The following is a 21,418-nucleotide window of genomic DNA, read 5'->3' as shown; positions in this document are numbered from 1 at the left end:
AGTTGCTCTAGAGAGGCAAGTCCCTTAAATGCTTGCCTGTCAATTGACTGGATCTCATTCTTGTACAAATAGCTGAAACAAGAAACACGGAGGAGTATTAGCATACAATGAGCGCTCAACTCCAGGTGGGAGGTTCTGAGTCGACACACGGAGAACAGTTTAGAGTCAATGCCTGCATGGGGGTACAACCAAGACATTACACTGTAAGTACCAGTCGCTTCTCTGGGACTTCAAGGTTCAAAAGCAAGTGGTCCACAGATCCTCCTACTGTGTCTACTGATGTCCTGACATCTGCTTCAAAGCCTGGGGAAAGTAAAATGATTTCCCTACACATGTAAAAGGCATTGACTGTAAGATCAAAACCAGCACTTTCTACTAAACAGAAATACCAGCACAGCTCTGGAAAAACAGGGGGTTGAAGGTGTCTTGAATTTCTTTCCCACCCAGAGCCCCATTCTTATACAGCAGACGCAATCCTTTCCAAGAGCCATGTGTACTACAGGGTCTGTTTTGGAATGGCATACCGTCCAAGAAAGAACCTTAGGTTTTTTTTTTTTTTTAAATGGTCTAAATTAAAACAAATAATCGTATTTCATGACAAGGGAACACTGCATGATGTTCCTCACTCAGTGTCCTCCAACGGTCTGTGGGAACATGATACAACTATTCTTCCATAGCTTCCCTTGTCTGCCTTGGTGCTGCATGAAAAGTGATCAAATCTGAACCCCTGATCCTCTACAGAGAAACCTGACTCAGCATGGGTGAGGACCGCTGCTGTGAAGGAGCCACCTAGCCTGCGTCCTGGGGCTACCTCAGTGTGACTTCTCAACATGGGCACATGCCAGGCCTGCACTGCCCCTCATCACCCAGTCCTCGGCAGCCACCCTGGTGGCTCTGAAGGGTACTGTAAGATGGCTCCCCTGTCCCCTGGGTGGCTTGTCTTCATTGGTGACACAGGCAGAGGTCAAGTCAAAGGCAAACGTCTCCCATGTTTCCCTGTCAGGTGAAATTTACATTTCAAGACGATGGCTCAGCATCTAGTATTACTACCTGTTTCCACAAACACACATCGTGTGTGTGTGTGTGTGTGTGTGTGTGTGTGTGTGTGTGTGTGTGTGTGATGAAACTAGAGAGAATATCATGAGAGCAGAAAATGAATGATACCTTAAGGGAGGCAGGAAGTAGAGGGGGTAATGAATACAGGTAATAAAGCAGAAGTCAGGGTTGAGGGAAGTAGGGAACCAGCTGGAGAGGAGCCACACTGAGGGAAGCGGGGTCTGAGAACAAATGAGAAAGCATAATGACAGACACGTATGAAGATGCCATAATAAAGCCCAGCCCTTTGCGTGCTAACGTTAATAAACATTAAAAAATAAAATAAAATTGAAAAAACCTGAATAGCAACTAACAAACAAAAAGATGTGTAAGAAAAAAGGAAATAAAAAAAAAAAACCCAGCATTTTCTGCCTTAATTCTTGGGGTATAACATGTCTAGGATCAGATCAGCATTCATTGTTGTCTATGCAAGACCCCACCACTTCAGGGGACTGCACCTTGTCAAAGGGTCTCAACCTCTTCCCTCTGTGGAAATCACTAAAGTGGCCCCCAAAGAACCACGAACTTTAACACAAACCATCCAGGACCCACCCGTCCCCACCAACAGCCCAGCACCTACACCAAACCCACATCAGAAATCGATCCTCTTTGAAACCATGTACCTAAAGACTCAATCTTTCTGCATCCCAGCTTCTTAAATGGACAGAATCACTGAATTAAATAATTATGTACATGATTTTTAGGAAATGCCTGGTACATGTCAACATCTTAGGCCTGAGTTACCACTGACTCCTATGTCCACTTCTTAAAGCAAAATACCAAAGAATGTTGCCCTCTACTAATGCAGAGAGATGGAGTCCTGAAGGGTGTGTGAAATAATTAAATCCAACGAATATATATGAATGTGTGTTTATAAAGACACTGGTGTGGGGTTGGGAGTGCAGCTCAGAGGTAGAGGGGTAAATCTCTGGATTTCCATACCCGGTACCACAAAACAAAACCTTTAAAAATAATGAAGACACTGGGCACAATGCATTTCCTTAAGAATAAAACAACAGTTGATGCTCTAATAATTCATTGTAACTTCTTATTTCATATGTTCCATCTTTGTACCGTGAACTCTATTTCAAGTACCCATCTCATCTTTGGGAAATAATTAAATTAAGTAGGTGGCCAGTGCCTAAATAGAAGCAACAAAGGTCCAGAAAATAAGGACTACTCACAGTTAAAAAGAAAAACAAACAAACAAACAAAACCCAAAAAAACATGTCTTAACCAAATAGCCACAAAGCTGAAATAATAAATTTTAGAGATATTCTGTTTTCTTTTTTAATATGTATGTATGTATGTATATACGTATGTATGTATGTATGTACATACGTATGTATTTTATGAGGGTGCTGGATCCCCTGGAACTGGAGTTACAGGCAGTTGTGAACTGCCATGAGGGTCCTGGGAATTGAACCCTGGTCCTCTAGAAGGCCAGTCAGTGCTCTTAACAGCTGAGTCATTTCTCCAGCCCCTAGACATATTCTTAAACACTTAAAATGCTGTTATTATAATGATTATCAAAGTACTCTCCCAATGAGATCCCAGGGAAGTGGAGGAGGAAGCCATCAGGACCTGGGCAAAGCTGAAGGAGGCATTAGGCTCCAGTCCTAGCCGCCTGTCTCCCGGTGTGACCTGTCTCTAAGGAGACCTACTGTCCAGACCCCACTCTAAGCTGTGGGAGGGAGAGGAGAAGCCAGAGCATGGCCGCTTGGAAGGGAAGCAAAAGGTAAGGCCAGCGAGTATGATTTAAAAGACATCGTGGGAAACGGAACCCCAGACTTCCTGAGACTGAGTGCATTCTCAGAAGGAGAAATAAAATGAAACACAAAACGGTTGAAAATACAGATGCACACACAGCGATGCTGGCATCACGTGATGCCATCCGCTTTCCAGGAAATCACGGCTCCCTGGTGGACCTTGGACTGCAACAGCAAGGTGGTCAACAACAAAGGTGAAGGGCAGAAAGCCTGTCATGCCAGCTTCAAGAATAGGCGCCAAAAGTCAGCGTCCTACGCCAAAGAAGCTGGGAAAGGGCTTGCACCAACATTTGCACTGAGGAACATATACTTCAGAAAACAGAACTGTAGGGAGGTCCACTGACATCTGAAATCAAAGCAGATTTCCAGTACACATCAACACTGGGGAAAAAAAAAACTGTCTGGTTTTAAAAATCAGCTCAAATTAAAGGTGCTTACATGCAATATGGTATCAATTTCCCCAACAAAAATAACTGACAAAATGGCTCACTTTGGGAATTCATCTAAGCCCTAAAAGAATCCTTCACATTTTGGACTCAACCCCTGGAAACACCGAGTTTTCCTCAATCCTTCCCATTTACAGTAAGTGCCTGGGCAGGGCACTAAGTCAATGCAAGACAGGATATTTCTATGTGACCCCAGGCTATCCTTAAACCCCGGGTGGTCCTTTTGCCTCAACTTCTCAAGTGCTAGACTCACAAACACCACTCCTGGCTTTTTAACATTTTTTTTTTTTAAGAGTGATGATTTTCTAAACTTCAGAGCTGACTTCAACAAGCAGGAGATGATTCAAATGATAAAAGTGAATATTCAAAATATAAAAACACTTAACCAGATAAAAATAAGATGAAGCAAAATCAGGAAGATGAAAACATTACCAGAAATTAGTGACACTCCAAAGAAATTAGTAACTCATGGTCATAACCCACTTACAGTTGAAAAAGCAGCTGAAACCTCATACTACAACACGCATTTCTCTCTCTGTATATATACCCCCAGGAGGCTGTGCCTGCCCCAGCAAGCTGTGTACACTGCCCCGCCCCCCTGGAAAGTCAGAGTGCCCAGACCACGGCTACCAAAGGCAGTACATATGTGAATGTCACTCAGCCCACATCACCTATCACTTTATACAGATGACGGCATGCTTTGGAATTTCACTCACCTAAAAATAAAACCATCTGGGATGGGGTTTTTATAGTGACTCACACACAGGACACACCTTGGTTCTACACTTAAATGTTCTAAAGGCAGGTAGCCCATGTTTGTGGGGTAGAAAGCTGCCCCATAACTTACAGGTACTTTAAGTTCTCCAGGTCCTCAAATGCACCGTTGGGAATCTTCTTGATCTGGTTATTGTTGAGAAGCCTATGGAAGAAAATGCCAACAGACATGTAATCACAAACAAAAATGCTTCCAAATTTTACTAAGGAAAACTGTTTCTGTAGCCTTAGAAGGGTCAGAAAATGATGAAATAAAGACCTTACTGCCGGCAGCCATTAAATCCCAGCTCAGGGACCAGCTTGAGTTACTAAGGTTCCCAGATTATCTCTCTCTGCCACTGTCATATACATTAAAGAAGTAAATCCTCCCTCCGTGACACAGGAGTATGCATCTTTAGCCCATCACGTTTCAGAATCTTGTTCTGACACGACTAAGGGCCAGTTTGTATAGGATGTATGTCTCTGAGGTTTGCCATTCAATCTCCCACAGGATGAGGAGCAGAGCCACCTCCCACTCTGCCCTTCAGGGCTGGAGTGGTTCCTTATTCCCACACCCCTAGGAGCAGCTTCTCAGTGTATTCAAGGTACTTCAAAGAGCCTGGAGTCTGTGGTGGCTCCTTGTTGCCCTGGGAGATCAAAGCTCTGTGGCATAACTCAGTGGCTCCAAAGCCCTGTCTACAGCCAGCCTGAGCTCAGATGATTGTCCTCCGCAGCCATACAGGCGAGAGGTGAAAGCAAGTATCCACTGAGGCCAACCCAAGCAGCAAAGGGAAGTATGAAGTGGGAGCTAGCCCTACAGGAAGTCTGGGTGTGCTGGTCTACACGCAAAGGGCAGGTATTTCTCCACTATCCTGGCTTCTATCACTCATCCCCTCTAACTGTGGCAATCAGAGGATGGCCACAACATTTGATATCTACCTACAGGTACATAGTACAACTGCCTTCCTTTTTTCTCTCACTGGCTACCAACTAAATGTTCTAACTTACAATGTGTTCAAGTTCCTCAGCCTCCTGAATGCCCCAGGCTGGATCTCTCTGATTCTGTTGAACCGAAGATCCCTGCAAAGAGATAGGAAATGTATTTTAATGGTAGGAAATGCACAGCTGCTCTCCTTTAAACAAATGACTTCAAGATGAAAAGATGTTTAAAAATGACATCACATAGGCCACCATTTCTAGGTGAACTCTCTCATATAAGAGTACTTTTTTTTGAGTGAACATTACACACAAGAAATCTGTTTAACCAGTGTGGGTAGATTAAAAAAAAAAACATAAAAAAAATGACAGGAATGAATGCCCTACACATTCCACCCTCAGCCAAGCCCACTGAACTTTCTACTTCCAGAAAGTCTCGGTTTAACACACACAGGTAGATCTGTATAGCTTCAAGGTGTCACACCTGCTGTGAGCACAGAAACATTTAGCCTTCACCAGCAAGGACATGAGCTGAAACACAACTAAGGGACAGAGTTATCTCCATGAATTTAACCAGCTGCCTCGAAGCACAAAGTCATCTCAACAGGGGAATTGGGAAAAAGGGCCATCCTGTGCACAGACTGTGGGCTGGTGTTTCCAAACAAGTGTATAAGCAGAGTTCTGCTTAAAGTAGTAAAACCGATCCTCATTTTCCCTGGGGAGAGAGGGGCACATATGTAGGCAACAGCACACAGGAGAGCACACAGGAACTAACTTAGGGCTGGTCAAGCCAAAGAGGGGCTCTGAACCCCGAAGGAGCTGAGCTCAGAGCAAGTATGGGAAGATTCGAACCACTCACACACAGAGTCACAAGCCCAGAGACAGGACAGTGTCGGGTCAAAGGCCTCCGGGCAGCGAGGCAGTGACAATGTGCCTTCTCAGGAAGCTCATCTCTAGCTTGAGCTGAAAAGTGAATTTATATAAATTTATAGTAAATTTATATAAATTATATGGCTCAAGAGTAAAGGCACTTGCCACCAAGCCCGACAAACCAGAGTTTGTTCAATGGGACCCACATGGTGGAGGGAGAGAAGTGACTCCCAAAAGTTGTCTCCTAACTTCCACAAATACACAGTAGCACAGAGGCACTCGTACAAACACACACACACACACACACACACTGTAAACACCTAAATTTACACATGTAAATGTCACTGAGTAATAAAGAGAAACTCACACTTTTAATAGGTCATCTTAGAAAATTAAAATTCCTTCCTCCTACTTCAACAGGGATTTTGCTGAGGATTGAACTGTGTTTTCTCAGAATTCATACATATAAATCCTAACCCCAGTTCCTCCGGGTATGGCTGTGTATGAAGATGAGGTCTTTCCACAGGAGATCAAGTTAAAAGGTAGGTCCCAGCCCAACAGTCCTTGTAAGAAGGGAAACAGGGAGGCAGATAGACAAGGATGGGGGGTGGGGCAGCTACTCAAGGTCACAAGTCTACCATGAGGGAAGAGGTCAGGTGAGGTGAGGGAGGGGGGTTCCCTGACTTAGGGTTCCGGCCTCCATCCGCAGCTGTGCACATCTGGTTAAGCCACTCAGTCTGCAGTACTCTGCTGTCAGCCCTGGGATAGAATAGGAATCATGGGATAACTCAAAGCCAGAGTAATGAGAGGTCGATTCTCCTAGAATTCCCTCTGACCTGAAGTGTTCACTGTCTCTAATTACCTTGAGCAGATTCAACAGATGCCAGTGACCTGCAGAATCAGTTCCAGTTCGTGGTTCAAAAGGAGACTTCACAAAATGTATCTGGGTCACTAACGTCGCGGTTTAGCTGAGGAGCCAGCAAAGGGATGTGGTCCTTCTTGCTACTGTCAAGTTTTCCAGGTGAAGGGCAAACCAAGCTTGCTTGCCTTTCTGCTCCGAGAGTAGCACAGCTTCATTCCAGCCTCCAAACCTCTCCTCCCCTTATTCACTTTCTCCTCTAAGATTTTACTGTGGGCCCTGCTCTTGCCCTGGCCAGCCCTCCTTGGTACTAACATAGATGTTTTCATTTAAGTGAGATTTTACTTCACAGTGCATCCAGTGGGACATGTGGAGAGTCAAAAGAAGGGGTCCACAGGAAACAGATCAGTGGAAGGGAAGGAGCCAAACGGACCAACTGTTGTCAAGAAATGCAACCTGGTTAGTCAGGCTTTAGCATGACGTCAAACTCGGGGAAGAAACTCTGACCTGAATGAAGCAAGTGTCAGGCGCGTGGCATCCTCTGGAAGATGTGCTGCACATCGCTACTTCCAGTCAAGAAAACATGCTCAACTTGGGAAACCAGACACACACTATCTCGAACTCATCAAATTCCATTTCAAAGGACAATGTTGCATGATCACTCGGAAGCGAGAAAGCCACGGATGATGGCCAAAGGGTTGGTCAGTGAAGATGAGTCTAAGCAGGGTAAAGAGAAAGCTATGAAAGGTACGCTCCCCAGTCTGGAGTTGGGGCCACCAATCCTCTGGTCCTGGGGACTGAGGGCTGGCTCTGAGCACTCGGCCCGGGTTTCAATGGCTGTGGTGACCACATACTAAAATCTAAGTACTAGACAAGCAGAGTTGGATAGATGCTATCCCAGCTGTTTCTTCCTTGTTTTATAATGTGACAGCACCTTAGTCACAGTGCATTTCTGCTAGACAAAGCTGGTGCAAGTTCAGAAGGCAATTTCACAAGTTGTACATAAGCAGCCAAGAACTGCCAGTCTCAGGCTGATGCTAAGAGGGTCAGGGGGTCCCCTCTGAAACCAAAGGGGTGGCAGGGCTCTTAACTAACAAACTGAAACCTCAATGAACCAAAGTGAAACTCTGGAATGGGGAAAGGGCAGCTGAGATGAAAAGCTCACTCTGCATACCTTGCAACACACTTCGTGTTGCAGAAATGGGACCTTGGAAGCCAAGCTGAACGTTGGAGGATACCCAATGGGAAAGACAGGCATTTATCCTTGTACACTTGTAGGCTTTTCTGTCTGATGATCACAGCACAGGAAAAGAGCTAAAATGGGCATGATCAAGGGGAGGAGGTCAGGCCGACAATTCAGTCTACATGTCCACACCTCACGGGGACACCAGAATAGCTTCAGACACTGTCATCTTGCAGAGGAAAGAGAGGGACTTCTATGCTTCAACTCAGAGACACACTATGGCCACGGGATATTCCAGAAGGAACCAAATGCCCCTTCAAGGATGAGCCGCAAGTTCAAGGACATGCAGGCACATGACTGGGCTTTATTTCTCCCAAAAGAATGCTTATGTAAGGAGCCACAGGGAAGACAGTCCCTTTACAAGGGCCCTGTGGTGTCCTCAGTCATCAGCAGTGGCGGCGGCCGCAGCAGAAGTGGTGGCAGAGGGGACTTTCAGAAAGGAATTCTGGGTCTCACCCAAGAGCACAAAAATGGGAACTTTGGGACAGCGCAGAAGTGTGTGTTTTAGCAAACTCTCTGGGGGAAGAGAGACATCGCTCAAAAACAATGCCCTTCCATCTGCTAGGAAGGTCACAGCACACAGAAGTGTTTGTACATGTGTGAACATGTATGATACGGAAATGGCATTCATACACATGCATTCCCTGGTGTGCGGCTACAGCAGCATTTGCTTCTTTTCCAGCCCCTCCATCTACTTATCACTGCTGAGCAGTCTAAGTGTGAATAGACCTTTAACATCTGCACATGCCTCAGGAGACAGACCATAGAGAACTGGAGTGTGTGTGTCCTCTGCCCTCCTCATCACAGTTTTAGTGCGATTCAGTTGACACTGAGATTCTTGTTTTTAACATCATAATAAATAGTTCTACCAAAAACTCTAACCAAAAAAAAAAAAAAAAAAAAAAAAAAGAAGAAGAAGAAGAAGAAACCACGGGCCCAGGCTTCAAAACTAAAAAGCACTTCAAAGTATCTTCCTGGCTCTCAGTTCTCACTCTCCTCCACTGGGCCAGGAGCAGGGGACCAGGAGCAGGGAAAGTGTGCCAATGGCCATGGAGTCACTGCTCCCCACCCACTTGCTAATGATCAGGCCATCTGGTGCCCACCCTCATGGTTCGGAAAAAACACTTCCCAGCAAGTAATGAATGTCTCAAACTTCCCCCATGAAGTTGGCATGAAGCAGGGATGGAGGTGGATTCTAGAAAGTTCTGGGAAGGCCATAAACAGAATGATTACTTAAAAACATCTTTGAGTGTGAACCTCAGAGAGAGTAACTATGAGTGTTCCGCTGCCCCCAGGATCCATACCCCAGAAAAACCCTTACAGCAGCTCTTCATGATAAAGAACACCAGTTTTTTGTTTTTGTTTTTTCTAAACCCTGGATGCTAGATCATAAATACCAATAGAAGTGAGACCAAGGAGCATACAATAAAGGACACAGATCCCAAGTGAGCAGCCTTTTCAGACAGGAAGCTCCATGAACGTTCATCCTGAGTATCGCCTGTACCCCACAGAGCTCAGGGATTCACCTGGCGACGGCACAGACCGGGTGTCAATCTCTCTGTTAGGCAAGCTTGATACTTGAGTATCCCCAGAATGCACAGGCAGTCACCCAAAGGCTCCCCAGATGGTGATTTGGGGGCAAGATCACGGCTTACCTCACAGTTCCCATCTGGCTACCATTGAAGTAGCCAAGGTTCCCTTCTGGAGAAGTGGGATATTAGGTTAAGGAACTAAAGGCCGTTTGTGGGAGTGGAGGTAGGGTGTGGGTTGTGTGTGGGAGAGGATGGAGAGGAGGGGAGGGGAGGGGGGTGCAATTAGAATCAGGCCAGAGGAAACTCCCTTACATGGCAAGCAAGCGCTCAGAAACTAGAAACTGCCTAAAGCCTGTCACTTTGTACACAGCAGAGGGAGAAATGCAATGGGTGGGAATCGGCTCAGCTGTGAGCAGACTCCTGCTGGGGAACTGGGTGGGAATCGGGCTCAGCTGTGAGCAGACTCCTGCTGGGAAGTTCCCAGCAGACTTAGCCCCTTCCAGACTCTCCTATCCCGACAGCAGACAGCACCATTTCTCCTCTTCCCCAGGTTACAGCACCGGCCTTCTGAATTGGCACAGCCCTCTGGGGTGCAAAGAGCCTTCAATCAGGGTTAAAAAAAAATGAAATAAAAAGTTTCCCACTCCAGCTCAGCATTAGACTACAGGGAGAGTCATTTAAAAAGCCAGCAAGGAGTTTCACGGTTTGTCTTGATTCAGTGTTTGCTTACTTTTTCCATCACTCCAAAATCTCAATTTTAACATAAAACCTACCAGACAGCAAAACCTAATGCTTGAAAAGACAATCTAGTTCAGGTTGGTATTATACATCAAAACCATAACGCATGAGGCCAGTGAGATGGCTCGGGGTGTAAAGGGGCTGTGGCCAAGCTTACCACCAAACCTGACAACCTAAGTTTCCCCAGCCCCACATGGCAGAAGAAGAGAACCAATCCAAAGTTATCCTCTGACTTCCATAAGCATGCTATGGCACACAGACACACACATACAAGTGCACATGTGCACACACTAAATAAATGTAATACTAATGCTTAAAAGTCATAATTTGTCACACATCCATAGAACAATAAAAGTAAGATGTAAGATTTTTTTGTTTGTTGTTGTTGTTATGGTTGTTGCTTTGGGATTTGGGGCAGTATGTGTGTGCACACAAGTATATGCAAGTGAACATGTATGTGCATGTGTGGAGGCTGGGGTTACAGGGAAATACATGGCCACACCTAGCTCAGGTGCCAAGGATCTAAACTGAGGTCCTCATGCTTACACAGTAAGTACTCTTACCCAGTAAGCCATTTTCACAGTTCAAAACCCAAGTTTAAATCTTTCTCTGGGAAGCCTGCCTTAGAATCGCCTTCCACAGTAGCTTAGGAGGCACACCCCACTCAATGATGCTTACCTTAAGCAGAAGGAACTAGCTATGAACAAAAAAAGCCATATTTAAGGATTGAAGCGTATAAATTTCATTGCTTCAATCTTCAATAACAGAACTTCTACAACAATGTTGGGGTTTTTTTTCCCATTTAAAAATGTGCCATGTGTTTTCATTTATTTTTCAATTTTAATATTAAGAATGATTTGGTCAACAAATTAAAAACAGTGAGCATCTCTGTTTGGTCTGAGAACCAAAACTCGTTTGCTCACAGATGAAGAACCTTGACAGCACATCACACCACATACAGTTACTTTTCAGGTATGAAGACCACACAGCCTGTACCTCACTTGGGTTTTGCTTTGTATTTTAGTATTTGGTACTTGTTTCTACCGGCAAGAGCCTGCAAATACCCCACAGAGCTGAACTGAATGCATGTATACTTGACATGATTTAATTGCTACTTTCTCTTCACAGCTTGGGTTTTTTTTTTTTTTAATTAATTTCAGTATCTCTACATGTTATAGAAGACTTCTGATATCACTGGTATCACAACGTCAAAAGTCACTGAGTACAAGGGCAGTTAACCTTGCTTTTCTGCTCTCCATGCATTTGAGAGTGAGTGTGACTTGTGAATTTTCAGTTGACAAACACTCCTCCAGGAATGTAAGCTCACACCACTCACCTAAAGGATTTAATGTCTCCTCTCTTTATAGAGGAGATATTTTAAATACATTCTACTTTTTAAAATCAGAATTATGACAGGACAGGTTCAAGCTCCGTCTCCTAGCATGACCCTGAGTACACACTATGACCAGCCCCAGACACACCAGCATCTCATCGTGAAATGCTGAACAGCTACTGAATGGCAGCTGAATGAGAGGTGAGAAACAACATCCTAAAACTAGACCTCATGTGTTTCAGCAATATTTGGCTGTACTAAAAGAATTTCTAGCCGGGCGGTGGCGGCACATGCCTTTAATCCCAGCACTCAGGGAGGCAGAGCCAGGTGGATCTCTTTGAGTTTGAGGCCAGCCTGGGCTACAGAGTCAGTTCTAGGAAAGGCACAAAGCTACACAGAGAAACCCTGTCTCGAAAAACCAAAAAGAATTTCTACCCCTCTGTGCTTATGAATGAATACCTCTTAATAGAAAAAATAATGCTAAAATTGGGTGCTTTGATAGTGAAAGACAGCATTCCCTATGGGGAATAACACAGAAACCAACTCGTTTTGTGTCTGTCAGGATGTCTTTTGGCAGAGTCTACCACAGCGCACGTACTTTTTAAATGACTGTGACTGAACACCTTAGTCCCACACAGCTCACAGATGAGAGCAGCATTTACAAGCAGGTCACCATAGGACAGCAGGAACCAGAGAGCATACAGGAAGCAGAGGCCTGGGAACAAGGTTGTCTTGGGACTACTGATGGGAAGAGGAACCGTAGGGATGATGGATGCTTACAGAGTGAAAGGGGGAAATTAAGAAAGGTTGCTGATGGAGGGCTGTGTGCTGAGGGAGCTGTGAACACCCCTTTCTTTTCTCAACTACTTGGGGCTCCTGAGCCCTGCTGAAGATGGAGGACTACAGCTTGAGATGTTAGCAGTGAGAGGGACTTGAGGGAATCAACGCATTGTTTTTTACAGATCACTGCAAACCACATCTGCAGCTGATAGGGAATTCCTGTGGTGTAAATTAGCAAACTGTTTGCCCAGGGTTGGAATGACACTTATGGAAACTGAGAAGAGGGGAGGGAGGGACAGGGCAGGGCTGAGTATGTGCTGGAGAAAATGCATGTCTCAGGAGGAGAATCTGGAGTCTGAAAAGTATGCTTCTGAACTGCATGGATGAAAGTGAAGGAGGTGGGCACAGAACTCCTCAGGCTGTACCCAGCAGCTTCCTGCCCATCTGTCCACCTCACCTGCCCTGAGGGATGTGCTTAAGCTTCATGGCCATTGCCATTCACAACCTTTCCACTACGGGTGTGTGTGTGTGTGTGTGTGTGTGTGTGTGTGTGTGTGTGTGTGTGTGTGTGTCTACATGTGGAAAGGTCTGAGGACAACTTTGTGGGTAGAGTAGGTTTTCTCCTACCTTTACCTGGGTTCCAGAGATCACATTTCTAGACATCTCCTGGCAGTAGCTGTCAGTGTCCTTTCTGAGCTCACTAAATTGTGTCTGAGGGTGATATGGGGCATCTCCTGATTGAAACGATTCATCTTCAACGATCTGTGCAGGGGTAGAACAGGGAGGGCACAGTGGAGTCCGCAGGTTCGCTCTGCCTGCAGGTCCCCCAACAGCAAAGCACGGCAAGGAACACGGGTCTTCAAGTGCAGGAGGACGATGGCCTCAACCGGAATGCCAAACTGTCTTGCTGATGGAGAGTTTGTTTCCCTCCACACACAGCTCTCCATCAGCAAACCCCTTCCACTCTGTAAGCATCCATCATCCCTATGGTTCCTCTTCCCATCAGTAGTCCCAAGACAACCTTGTTCCCAGGCCTCTGCTTTCTGTATGCTCTCTGGTTCCTGCTGTCCTATGGTGACCTGCTTGTAAATGCTGCTCTCATCTGTGAGCTGTGTGGGACTAAGGTGTTCAGTCACAGTCATTTAAAAAGTAAGTGCGCTGTGGCAGACTCTGCCATGCACGATGGGCAGGAAGCTGCTGGGTACAGCCTGCAGTTCCGTACCCACCTCCTTCACCTTCACCCATGCAGTAGTTCAGGAGCATACTTTTCAGACTCTGGATTCTCCTGAACATTGCTGTGGGTTGAAGTCATGCATTTTGCTGAGACCTGCAACATCCAAGTCTAGTGTGCGTAAGCACATCCCTTCTTCTATTCAAATGTTAAGAACTCTTTGAGATAGGGTGTTTAGAACAAAATCCTTTCAAATGATTTAAGGAGAGGAATGTTTGACATTGTGACTGACAATCCCCCCCAACGCCCAAGGTACACCCTTTCCTATTAGCTTAGCATGGAAATCTCAGAGGGGCATCTCAGATGCCCTGGCCTTCCTATGTCCAGCTGCAGGAAGGTGTAACTAGACTTCACATCTACTTCACCTCCTGCATCATATGTTCCCCCATCTCCAACTCCATCCACCATCCCCTAGACTGAGAGTGTTCCTTGACCAACTGGTGGGGCCCACAGAGGCCTGCTGGAGTCTGTATCAGTGGTGTAATCAGCCTATCGATGACTGCCATGACTGCTGCTAAGAAAGCAAACAACAAAGCCCTTCTCCCTCCCTCTTTTCTTAGGCTCCACACCCAGCCCTAACCCTCTCCACACTGCACACAGGCCTCCTCCACCCATCAGTCAGACACAGCTCCTGGTGCCAGGGCCTGGCACATGATGTCCTCTTGACCCAGAAGCATTCCTCACTATGTACCCTGTGAACCCTCTGTAACCACAACAGTTCAGGGAAAGCTGGATCTAGTCTGGCAGGCTGTTACAAAAGCCATGTTAGGTCTAGTGTGGTGGTGCATGCATTTAATCCCTGCACCGTGGAGGCAGAGGCAAGCTGATCTCTGTAAACTAGCAGCTGTGGTTGTTTGAAAGAAAGGGAGTGGCATTTTAGGAGGTGTGGCTTCGTTGGAGAAAATATGTCACTGTGGGGATGGGCTTTGAGGTCTCTTTTGCTCAAGCTTCCCTCATTGTGACACTGAGTCCACTTCCTGTTGCCTTCTGATCAAGATGAAGCCAGCACCATGTCTGCCTGTACGTTGCCATGCTCCCCGCCATGGTGATAATGGACTGAACCTCTGAAACTATAAGCGAGCCACCCCAATTAAATCAATTAAATGTTTTCCTTACAAGAGTTGCTGTGGGCTGGGCGGTGGTGGCGCACGCCTTTAATCCCAGCACTCGGGAGGCAGAGCCAGGCGGATCTCTGTGAGTTCGAGGCCAACCTGGGCTACCAAGTGAGTTCCAGGAAAAGGCGCAAAGCTACACAGAGAAACCCTGTCTCGAAAAACAAAACAAAAAAAAAAAAAAAAAAAAAAAGAGTTGCTGTGGTCAGGGTTTCTCTTCACTAACTAAGACAGCAGCCATGTTGGTTTTTATGCAACAAGTTCCAGGCCAGCTAAGGCTATATAGTAAAACTCTATCTCAAATGAAAGAAGAAAAAGAAAAGGAAAGAAAAAGAAAATTCCTGATAGGGTTCTGGATGGACTCCACTGTGACTTTACATACACTTCTGGGATTCTGGGGCTCTGGAAAAGAGTGAGCCCAGTTAGTGAACTCCCCATGAGCCAAACAAAACTTCCATGTGAGCAAGCACTGTGATGAGGCCCTGCCGAGGTGTTCAGGCATGCTAAGAAGCCACAAGGCTCAGCTCTAAGAGAAGAGCTCTATGATGTACTCATTCATGAATAAGCTTCTTTAAAACACAAAACCAGGCTGCCGAGAGGTCTCAGGTGGTAAGACAGACAGCCTGAGTTCAAGCCCCTTTTCCGCACAGTGACATACATACATGTACAAACATATACACATGTACACATACAGTAAATAATAAATAAACAAACACTAGAATAATTTTTTTTTGAGACAAAACAAAAAAGCTCAGCAAAGTTCTTAAAGACTTAAAATCTGGACAAGCATGAAAGCAGCTTGTGGCTCAGACCCTGCTTAGGAGCTATTTGTTTCAGGGTTTGGGTCCTGGTGATGGCTTTTAAAAATCGCATTTTCCACTTTAAGCTTTTTAGAAAATAACTTGAAACTGTGAGCCGTTCACTTTCAAAAGGCAATTAGTCCCAGTGCCAACTGTCCCCAGGCAGGGGTTTGCATCTAAGCCCTCAACTCCAGGTTCTCAGAAGCCCCTGAGTCCAGCTGGGCTACAGCCCCAGACTTCCATCATGTCTGAGCAAGTCCTCTAGCAAACAGTTACAGGGGAACTGTGCAACCACAGCCCCGCGGGCACTCCCAAGTTACTCCTAATTTTTCTGATCCATTAAACAGACACATCCAATTAAGGTGTCTTTTTTTTTTTCTGATAGTAAACCATAAGGAAGCTTATTTTAAAACATGATTTGGCACACATGAAATTTTACCATTTATTCAAGACGAAAGTAAAACTGCACGCAAATGAGACAAATGCGTTTCTTTCTTTTCACTACTTCTTATTATGCAGGTACATAAGGGCATTTATACACATGTGCACAGTGTGCTTTGGACATATTCCTGCTGCACTCCTCTACAAGGCCCCTCCCCTCTTCAACCTAAACCGCTTACTTCTATCTTCACGTCAACCTGTATGTGTTATTTTTATGTATCTACAAAGTCCAGGGCCCACAAATGAGAAAAACATGCAACAGTCTTTCTGGGGCTGACTTAATCCACTCAATGACTAACTCCAGTTGTATCCATTCCCCTGCAAAGGACAGAACTTCATTCCTTATGGCTGAAGTTTTTTCCACAGATGCGTTTTTAAGTAACCCCACCTACATTAGCAAGTCTTTCAAAAATTACGTTGCCAAATACAAGCAACCAAAATGCAGATCTACTTTAACAGCAGGCTCTTCTGCCTTCCGTTTAGACAGCAGGCCACATGCCCAGCTCTCTCCACACTTTGTCCATTGACAATAATGCCAGCCTTCCAGTGTAGAGAAAGAGCGAACCCCACACGCACAGTGGGGTGCCTCTGCATCAGACCAGAATGCCCGGGTATGGCAAGGGAAGAATATGCCATACACAGCAGAGAAGCCAAAGGTTTTTTGTACCCTTGTCAAAATCCCAGGGAAGAGAATTGTGTCCATGTGCCCAAAGCAGCCATCTGCCAGTTCATCCTCAAAAGGATCACAGACACTTAACAGAAGGAATATGAAGCCCTCAGTGCTTAAGAATAACTAGTACCCTTGCCTGAGTGTCTGAGACAATTCCTAAGACTGCTGAAGCACCCACCAAGCCGGGGGATGGAAATGACCCAGGAACCCTCATCGGAACCCTGCCCCAGCAGAAACAATGAGCCTTGTCCTGGGAACACAGGGGCACGCCCAGCCCTGCAGACTGGGAAGAATAGCCCATCTTAAATTATCTTCCCATCTCTGCCGTGTGTAAACCCAGTAGCTAATATTTGCTTTGGATTCCCTACCCTGCTGAGAACTTCCAAAGGCCTGGGCTGTTCCACAAAAGGCTCATCCTTGGTCTCTACATGGTTCCAATCAGAGAGCTCAGTGGGAGAAAAATGTGTCTTGTTTTCTGCCAGGGTGTAAGGCTCACAGAGCTAGCATGATGGAAGAGTTCCTCACCTTCCTCTCAGCTACATGGACCTCATCCCTGACCTGACAGTCCATTGGAGGATTTCATCTCCAAGCTCCATGACCTCTGCCTTTGCGCAATCCCACCAGGTGCCATACCTCCCGTCTATCTCTGGACTGCCATGAAGCCTTCTCCTGACTGAAGTGATAAAATCCTTAGGATCCCCAAAGGATCCTCAGTCTACCTTTGCATGGGCGGGATGGACTTCACAAGGTTCTATTTCTCACCCAGGATGGAGCAGGACACACATACTGAGGAGATCAGACTGTGCCCTGATCTAAAACGACTCCATATGGTATAAGACAACAGCTTCAGGCTGTGACCCACCCTGGGTGACTACTTCACAAAGTAGCAGTTGGCTCCATTTTTAGTGAAAATGCACAGGCAAGACAAAGGCACTTGTGTGTGTGTGTAGAGACCACTCAGCACCACCCAGGAAGCAAAGCCTGATAAATAACTTTCTCAAGTAAAAAAGTTGCCTACCACCTGTGAACTTTGATCACGTGGGCATATCCAAAGTCTAGTGCCAAAAGTAAGTAGGCCCCCAAACCTATTGTACACACCACATAAAACCTCTTCACCTTCAGAGTAGAGGAGTAGCACACCAAGACTGAATAGCTAGCAGGATTACCCACCAGTTGTCTCAAGGCTTATTCTGAGAAACTGTTGAAGCAGGGGGCATCTATTTTTCCTGCCCATGATACTCAATCCACTTCAAGCCAACTCCTGAACCTGCTGTTACTATGACCTGCATTGGACAACTGTGCACTTGCATGGCTATAAGCCCTGCAGTTCCATTCGTAAAGACCTCAGATCTGGTCCCTTACAGACTCTTCCCTGAGGCTGTGTGAGCTCTCCATCTCTGTCTTCAATGCAGCTTCTTTAACCTGTTCATAACCATTGTATAACCTAAATATAACAGTGTAAATGTGTTCAGAGAGTTAATGTTATTATAGCATTTAAGACTGGAATAAAAGAATCTGGGCTCTGTGATTGACAATGGCATGATTATCAAGTGAAATCAGAATTACTTGGTGAATTAGTAGAACATACATTCTCAGCTTTCCACTCAACATGGGGCCCCCATGTGGGGTTAGGGAGGGAAAAAACCCCAGGGTGCTTGCTTCTGCCTTCTGCGCCAGGGGAAGAAGACACAGTGAGAGTTGGCTGCCGGCAAGCAGGGAGGGCTGAATGACAGGAGCATCTCGAGTTCACACTTCCAGACCTAGAGTCACTGTTCAGGACCCCTTGGTGGTGTTTTCATACACCAGCTTGAGGGGCTAATACAAGCGGTATGCAGACACTATTCCAGGTCCTCTGTCCTCCACACAGCTGACCACTGCTGCTTCCTTTCCACAAACGCTATCCAGGACCTTCCTTCCGTGGCTGCTGTTAGTAGCACTGCGATGGGGATTTCTGTGCAGACCACTTTCTGTTTATGAATGCGTCTGTCCGTAAGAATTACTGCTGGGTCAGAGGACGAACAATAGGCCAGCTGCATTTGGAGGTGATGTCAATCATGTCCACAAACTTACCCTCATTTTCAGGAATCTGGGGGCATCCACTAATCAGTTCTAATCAGTAATACTAGGCAGGATGCTGCTCACCAGGGGGTAGAATCCAAGCTCCTTCCCAAAGTGACATAGGCCAGGAGCTAAGGAGGGGCACAGTCTGGTGCCAAGTCATGACTTTGGCATCATGAAGAAGAGGGCTGAGAAGCACAGACTGCAGGACAGGGCTGCTGGTTCAACAGTCAGCATTGACAACCCCCCCTGAGGAGAGGCATCACCACACCAGTGCAGGGACAGCTTGAGCAATGGAAAATCACTGGGATCTCTTGTTTCCAGCCCCAGAACTTAGATATAAAGTGACAACCATGTACCCAGACCTCAGGACAGAGAGTGTGGCTCTAGAGATATCATTCCACATTCTGACAGCAGAGATAGGTCCCACCCCAGTAACAGCTCCTAGTCTGACTTTATCCTCCCAGCCTGAGAACATGGTGCTTTAGCACAGCTCTCTTCCACACACAGTGAGAAAGCTGTGGGTCCTGACTCTGCCTTGGGGAGAGACTGTCAGAGCTCCTACACACAAGCCTAGCTGCATGTTCCTGACAGACAGCAAGACCTGGGTTTCCACTCATCTGAGCCATTCTTCTGAGTTGTATCTCCAATGTGCAATCCTGAAGGATAGGGCAGTATCACCTCCCTGCCCAAGAGCAGATTGTCCACCATTCTCCATGGAAGTAGTGACGTCCTACCTGGCTAGGCTGGGTTCGAATTAACAATACTCTTGACTTAACCATAGGAATGACTGTGAATTAACTCCCACTGTCTGAATCTGAAACCTTCCCCAAAGGCTCACATTTTAGACATTTGTTCCTGGGATGGTGGGATTGTTTTAGAAGGCTCTGGAACCTTTAGGAGTTGGAAGCAGTAGGCTACAAGAGGCAGGAGCTTAGAGCCCATCCCTGGTTCCAAAGTCTTTGCTGTTTCCTGGTCCACATGATGTGAGGAACCTCTACAGTATGGCCCTGCTGCATGCCCTCCCTGCAATGATAGACTGAACCACTCTGAGACTGTGAGCCAGGTCCTCCTTGCCAGGATGGACTGCACCCTCTGAGACCATGATGTATGCCCTTCCTGGAATTATGGACTGTACCCTCTGACATCATGACCCAGGACTTTCCTGCCATGATGGGCTGTTCCTTCTGACACCAAGAGCCAGGGATCCCTGCTGAAATGGACCATACCCTCTGAGACTGTGGGTCAAAATAAACCTTTCCTTTCTCATGTGTCACAGGGTTTTGCCAAAACAACACAAAAGTAACTAATAAAACCCCAATCTGATAGGTATGCAGCTCATATTAAAAATATACAAAGCTGGGGAGATGGATCTATTGATAAAATCTGAAGAGCCAAGTTCTATCCCAAGAATCATGTAAAAAGCCAAGTATCATGGGATGTACATGTAATCCTAGTATATTTGGAAAAGTTCCAAATCAAGGAGAGACCCTCCCTTAAATAAAAAGTGGAAGTCACTTGAGGACCAACACCTGAGATTATCTTCTGGCCTGCACTGAAAATGCACATAACGTGTCCCTACACACATAAACACATATACACACAGGTTTAGAAATAAAAATATACAGTGATTTTTATATATATTCTGTGCAAATGAAATTCATTATGATATGTGCCAACTACAATAATGAAAAGAGTGGGAAATGGAAGCTGCCCCGCACCCCAGCATCTTCTGCGCAGTTCCGGAGAAACAGCCAAACTGATAACACACAATGGCTAGCACGGTCACATGGGGATTTCGCAGCAGGCTGTACACTGATTAACATCCTTGTGTTTGTGATTCTCTTGTTCATTCACAGATAATTAGGGCAGCACACACACAAAAGCTGGGCCACACTGGTGCTGAGGGGAGAGTCTGACCTTGCGTATCCCAGCAGGCAACATAGGAAGGAAATTATACTCAAGTACAAAAATCGATGGATCCAGGACAACACTGAACCGACTATTTAGGGGAATTAAGATGCTGCTGAGATTGAGGTAATAGCAAAACTTTTCACATTAATCATAGATAACACAGCAGCTGAGCAGGGCAAGAGCTGGCTCTATTTGCTTCTCTGACCTCCCTGTAGCCCAGGGCACAACTTTAATGTACAACTCAACAAGACAGTTAATGAGTTTCACCCCACTTCTCTTAGCTCATGCTTTCAGCCTGCAGAGGCCTTTGTGGACCCTGCTCAGCACTCAAGTACCCACAAATCCTCTTGGGCACATGTTCCCTACCGTACACAGATACACTTCCCTTTATCAGAGTTACTAAAATTAAAACTGGCACAGATCAGCAAGAACAAAAGACAAACCCAGGAGAAGCATGAAGCTGGGGTCCTGGCCTGTGTCTGCACTGGTTCCCTGTTGGCAAGCTAGCTCCCCATATGGACAGTTATGGAAACCCCACTTGTACCATCAGATGGGTTCGCAAGCCTTGCTCACCAGCTCCACAGGGCTCCAAACAGGATTGTACTTGCAGAGAAGGACACTGGCCAGGGAAAACTGCACAAGGCCCAGAGGTAAGCACCCACACTCCTCTGAGGACAAGGTAGCTGCACATCCTGGGTGCCCCGTGACAATCTCTGATGTTAAATGGTTATCCCAAATGCCCAACATGAATCTGCAGTCATCTTGTCTCCACAAACAACTCTGTGAGACTTCACCAAATGTCATGAATGAATAGGAGGCCCAGAGGGGTGGGGCCAAG

The 21,418-nt window shown here is 46.0% G+C and overlaps 1 protein-coding gene across 2 annotated transcripts in view; it reads right to left on the bottom strand.

Moving 5' to 3' along the window:
• Pxdn (peroxidasin) overlaps window positions 1-21,418 on the bottom strand; it is a 78,127-nt gene that overhangs the window by 38,347 nt on the left and 18,362 nt on the right. The window contains exons 2-4 of one of the 2 annotated variants that reach the window (XM_006989785.4): window positions 5,072-5,143; window positions 4,158-4,229; window positions 1-72 (exon numbers count right to left, since the gene is read on the bottom strand). In XM_006989785.4, the coding sequence (XP_006989847.1) occupies window positions 1-72; window positions 4,158-4,229; window positions 5,072-5,143 (216 nt within the window). The remainder of the gene's footprint in view (window positions 73-4,157; window positions 4,230-5,071; window positions 5,144-21,418) is intronic. The other variant, XM_016008070.3, reaches the window with a different exon arrangement.

This window comes from Peromyscus maniculatus, chromosome 22 (assembly GCF_049852395.1).
Source record: "Peromyscus maniculatus bairdii isolate BWxNUB_F1_BW_parent chromosome 22, HU_Pman_BW_mat_3.1, whole genome shotgun sequence".
NCBI classification, from domain to species: Eukaryota; Metazoa; Chordata; class Mammalia; order Rodentia; family Cricetidae; genus Peromyscus; species Peromyscus maniculatus.
The sequence above is the reverse complement of the archived record's forward strand: the minus strand, read 5'-3'. Positions and strand labels throughout refer to the sequence as shown.